This window comes from Salmo trutta, chromosome 7 (genome assembly GCF_901001165.1).
Source record: "Salmo trutta chromosome 7, fSalTru1.1, whole genome shotgun sequence".
Lineage (NCBI taxonomy): Eukaryota > Metazoa > Chordata > Actinopteri > Salmoniformes > Salmonidae > Salmo > Salmo trutta.
The window spans coordinates 58,883,358-58,889,268 of NC_042963.1; the positions used below are offsets into that span (position 1 = coordinate 58,883,358).

Below are 5,911 nucleotides of genomic sequence, written 5' to 3' on the forward strand. Positions count from 1 at the left end.
AGAGGGGGTCAAATACTTATTTCCCTCATTAAAATGCAAATCAATTTATAACATTATTTACATGCGTTTTTCTAGATTTTTTTGTTGTTATTCTCACTGTTCAAATAAACCTACCATTAAAATTATAGACTGATCATTTCTTTGTCAGTGGGCAAATGTACAAAATCAGCAGGGGATCAAATAATTTTTCCCTCACTGTAGAATAGTAGCGGAGAGAAGCTGGTATTGAATTGACTGGCCTGGATAAAGAGAACTGGCAGCAGCATGCAGAAGTCAATATAAAGGCTGAATAGATTATTCATTTAATGATGAACGAAAATAATGTATAGACTCCAAACTAGAAGCTAGAAATTCACCACTTGTGTTTTAATCACCCGGAGTAAACATTAATACAAGACACACAATGGAAGAACGGGAAAACCAGAGCACTGTTGGGCAAACAGGGTCAGGAGGAGGGGAGGGGTGGATTTAAATTCCAAAGGGGTCTCTGAGCCCGTTTCCCAGTTCCCCAGTCAGCAATGTGTTTGTGAGAAATCAGTCTTTTTGTCTACTCGAAAAAAGGCTAAATCTACATTGGTGGCCCAGTCGAAGTTTGCAATTCTTTGCTCTTTCTATTGAGTGAATGGAGAGAATGAAGTGGCTAGAAGGCGGTATTTGATCTAGTCAATTGGAGAAAGTGACAGAATTCTAAAGTATTTGTTTAATGCGCCGAGATGGGCTATTTCTTTCACAGCACCTGATGTCACTGACACTGAATGAATGCATTTTAATATAAATAAAAATACAATTAAACATATAAGCTATCAATGTAGCACACTTAAGGCCAACTACACACGTGGATATATAAATAGGCTATTTAGGATTATGCAAAAATACATAAGAAACAATTAAATAAATAGAGATAAACAATATTTTAGTCGACTGTGATTATTGCATTGTGAAAAAATGCACATGCAGAGATACATTTCGTTGACTGTAAATTAATTTTTAAAAACGACTTATTGGGCTATCCACACGATCAATGTCAGCTATGTAATATATGGCTTAAACAAGTCCAATTCAAATTAACTTGTGCAAAATGGTTAGCAGTTTTTTCAATGCAAAACATAAAAACTGCATTGAATGTTAACCTTTCTTATATGATAATTACGATTTTTATAATGTGCTAGACCCACTCTGTTCATTGACGATATTGTTTTTGAAGTCAGAAGCAAATCTCACGGTGTTATATAGCCTAATATAATTGTATTCCATCTCCGTGTCAATGTGTGTTGCTTCATTTATTGAGGGTCTATTACTGTGTAGCTGAATGAATGAGGCCGGTTGTCTGCGCTGTGACGACCGCAGTACCTCCATGCATTCTAAACACCCGCATTCTGATTCTGATTCAGCAGTTCCACGGTTCTGTTCTGACTGCTCCTGTGGGAGCGGCGCGACGAGGGTTCTGGTGTAGCCTAGACACTGTACCCCGCGTTCTGTACTCAGGTCTAGACACTCAAATACACAGTAACATACCATATTGAGCTATATTCGTGATTATGTAAACATTATTTGATTGACTTTATATTTGTAATGGAATTATATTTGTTAGATTTGTATATATTTGTAATGGAAATAAAGTAAATATTAGAAAGTGAAGAGTCATATTGAAATCGAAAAGTTGTATTGTTGTTTATATATAATAATAATCATCATCATCATGCCATAATGATATCTGTCTGGAAGCTTTCCCAGTTGGAAATCAGTAAGTGCATGATGACGGCATTATTTCAGCTGTTAACAGAATACATCATTATTATATTGTTTACACTATTTACACAGAATACACTAACCATTATAATGTTTACACTATTTACACAGAATACACCAACCAATATAATGTTTACACTATTTACACAGAATACACCAACCAATATAATGTTTACACTATTTACACAGAATACACCAACCAATATAATGTTTACACTATTTACACAGAATACACCAACCAATATAATGTTTACACTATTTACACAGAATACACCAACCAATATAATGTTTACACTATTTACACAGAATACACCAACCAATATAATGTTTACACTATTTACACAGAATACACCAACCAATATAATGTTTACACTATTTACACAGAATACACCAACCAATATAATGTTTACACTATTTACAAAATACACCAACCATTATCATTTTTACACCATTTTAATGAGAAAATATTTCGATGACCAAGTTTATAATTCATTGCAGACTATATGAACACTTTTCAAAAACACATATGCTGGCAGAAAAACAACTTGTAGTTAAGGTTTAGCATGCTATTCCTTTAACATAGAAAAGTCAACAGTTACAGCATTTAATCACATGTACGTCACCATGGTTTAAATGGCTTTACATTACACGCTTCACAGAACAGCTCCTGCAAAATAGATATCTAAAACATTTAACTAAAAAGTGTATTTTACAACATTTTCATATCAACTTATTTGCAATTATTCACATTTATTCACATATTTATTTTGCATTTAGTAAAGACCCTATAGTTCCCCTTACTATTTTTTAAGATTTAAAAAAAAAATCACAATTCACTTTGTTATTTTTACATAGATAGCAGAAATAAATACAAGTAAATCTCTTTCATGCGCCTGACTGAGCCGCTGTTTGCATTGCCTCACTAATTTACAAAACACACTGATAAAACTGACACAACGAATACCTTTTAAGTTGAACAGCAATATTTCACTATATCTCTGCCGGAACCATGTTAGAAGACAATTAGCATTCAAAGCAAAACACCGACATCAAAATACACTGCAGAACGGAAGTCTCTTGCCTTAATTAATTATAGTTATTCTCCGCCCAAGATGTCAGCGGCAAGAGTCAAAATAAACGTTGTATTTGGTTTGAGCCTGCTGGTCTAGTTTATAAAGAGTTCTGCACAGTTCTTAATAATGTTAGTGCACTGCCACGGACTGCAGTGTCGGGTTGGTGTGAGTCTCCCTGGGAGTGGGGGGGCTGCTTTGGCTGGTGTCTGTCTGCGGGGAGGTGGGGCTCAGAGATTGGGTAGAGTTCGAAAGGAAGGCGGATGTGTGGGGCGTCAGCCCCGCCGAGAGACCTACCGTAGTCGGGTTGGGTTTGATGGGCACCGGAATGGCGGGTAGGGTCTGTCCTCCGTGACACAGAGATTTAAGGGGCATGCGGTAGGCCACGTAGTCACCGCTCACAGAGATGGGAGAAACAGAGTCCACCATAGTGTTGTACATGTGAGGCCAGGCCGCAGTCAGCTGGTTGTGCAGCGGGTAGCCTGCAGACATGGACTGCATGGTGGAGAACGCCAGACTCCCGGGAACCTTGTACTCTCTGGCGATGATGTTCTCTATAGCAAATGGGTGTTTAAAAGTTGATGGCTGTGACACTCCCAAGTTATAGCTGGACATCTGAGGGAGGTGTGTGCTGGTGGCAGCCAGGGCACTGAGCCTGAGATAATGGGCTGCGTCAGACTGCTTGGACTGAGCCAGGTGCTCCTGCGCCATCATCATCATCACCTTGAACCGTTTACGGCGCCGCAAGAAGCTCCCGTTCTCGAACATGTCCCCGCAGCTGGGGTGCAGAGCCCAGAAACTACCCTTCCCGGGCTGGTCCGGACGCCGCGGGATCTTGATGAAACAGTCGTTGAAGGACAGGTTGTGTCGTAAGGAGTTCTGCCACCGCTGGGTGTTCTCTCTGTAGTAAGGGAACCTGTCCATGATGAACTTGTAGATCTCGCTGAGAGGGAGCATCTTCTCCGGGCAGGACTGGATGGCCATGGCGGTGAGGGAGATATAGGAATAGGGAGGTTTCTGGTCGCTGTACGTATTCCTCCCTGGTCGGGGCATCCTGACAGTATTCTTTCACAACACTTTACTTCAAACAACTCGTTCCACTTAGTTTAGCTTCGTGATGAAAACTTCTCAGAACTCTGCATGAAAATTAAATATTCTGCATGCGTAAAATACAAAGCACGTGAGTAGTAGCCTACTGCAGTAAAAGTTTAACTGATAGAAGTTGAGTTGAGCTGAGCTAAGTAGCAGCTATACTTCCATGTCCTCCCTTTTCTGCCGTGTGATAGTTGATTGTGGTGCGGTGTGATAGTTGACTGTGGTGACAGCCATATAATAGACCCCCCCAGAGCAGCTCCACTAATGTGCCACCTCTACATATCACATGACAACCACCCAGGGAAGAGGGGGCTCCTCGCGGAGAAAGGCATAATCCGCTTTCATTGACACCTATTTACATGGACACCTTGGGCCAATGGAAATCCTTTCCATCTGGATACAGAGCAAAGGGTAAAAAGGCTCGGTAAACGGAATTGAACAGTGATGGCACTCGATAGCTAAGAGTGTGTAAGCGCTAACCTTTCTGCAGGGGGTTTAAAGCCGTCAATTCACACTACATTTGGAGCTACTGAGCTATGGGATGTTTGACATGGAAATTGGCTGACACTTCCATTGTGTTTTGTATTATTAGTGTGTATTAGGTTGTTTGCTGTCATGACATTACCTTATAGGAAATCACCGTTAGTGATTTGTTTATAGGAAATCATTGTTAGTGTTTTGTTTTGTCTTTGTTTTGTATGCCACTGTCAATGTTGAAATGTATGTATGTCGCTTTGGATGAAAAAAAATATCGAATCTGATGAATGACCACATTATGGTCTTTACAAAGCAAAATGTTCTACTACAATTTGAAGTCTATGCATTCAGTCGGCAGCCTGTGTGTGAGTCGTGTGAATGAACAACATTAATCACCTGATCCTTTCCAATCCTGATAACCGGGATTTAACACATTCAGACAGGTGCATAAAGTCGACTGCATTGGTGTGTAAAGCTGCTAAATAAGCTTTACGTTAAACTGTCAATAGTTTCACCCATAATCAAACAGGAAAACCGTCTTTTAAAATTCGTAGACACACTTTATTTTATTGCTATTAAATGCACTATAATTAAAATCACCAGCACAATAATTATTCCCTGAAACAAAAAATAACCATCTTGATTGATTTATGGCAATCAATTAAGAAACCTCCAATGGTATGAAACTTGAACCAGCCTCAACACGTATTATCTTTCCCTGCTTATCCAGGACATAAGGGTATAGTGTGGTCTATGCAACTTCATGAAGGCCAGTGAGTCTTTTGTGTTTATGTAAAACAAATTTGAAAAGTACTTCAGAAATGCAAATAAAGTCTCTGGGGTTGAAAACTATAAAATATCCATAAGTGAATTATATGAATGTGAAAACCAAATGCAAGCCTATTTTCAGCCCTGGCCATTCAAACTTTTTGCCAGGCTCACCATGGAGCAACTTTCCGCTTGGCGGGTTCCCAATGCCAGGGACCACACATGCCCACGCGGATTTGGTCATAATTTATGCTAATGAGCCTCCATAAATCCACAATACAGGCCATTGCAGGCTGACGGATTAGCAATAGAATCTGCTATGGGAGGAGACTGGAATTGTTAACTATAGTAACAGCTATGGGCCTACTCTCAGAGAGATATCAGGAGCTTGAGGAAACTACAGCTATAAAAGATGAGATCTTCTCCAAGTTGTTAAATATTTACAAAACAGAAAATAAAGTAAGCAGACCAACCAAACGGGTTAGGGTTTCCTTGGTTGCCACACAATCCCTGTCTGAACAAAATAGGCTGCAGGAAGTCAGATCCACGCTGCGCATGGAAGCATCTTTTTATTTCCATGGGCTTTTATTCCTCATGAAGAGATTCTTTTAACTTGTCATTCCTCTATTGGTGTTAGGCAGAAAGGAGTCTGGTTTTCAGGCTTTTCAACAGACATTTCTTAAAGTGTCCCAACTGCCCGTGACCCTCGGAACGCCCTGGGTCCAGAGGGTCCATTATTTAGGTGATAATGC

The 5,911-nt window shown here is 39.8% G+C and overlaps 1 protein-coding gene across 1 annotated transcript; it reads right to left on the reverse strand.

Moving 5' to 3' along the window:
- Positions 1–1,676: 1,676 nt before the first annotated feature.
- LOC115197745 (forkhead box protein B1-like) lies at positions 1,677–4,149 on the reverse strand. The gene has a single exon (XM_029759545.1). It carries the CDS (start codon positions 3,870–3,872, stop codon positions 2,952–2,954), a length of 921 nt encoding a protein of 306 aa, XP_029615405.1. The 5' UTR covers positions 3,873–4,149; the 3' UTR covers positions 1,677–2,951.
- Positions 4,150–5,911: the final 1,762 nt, after the last annotated feature.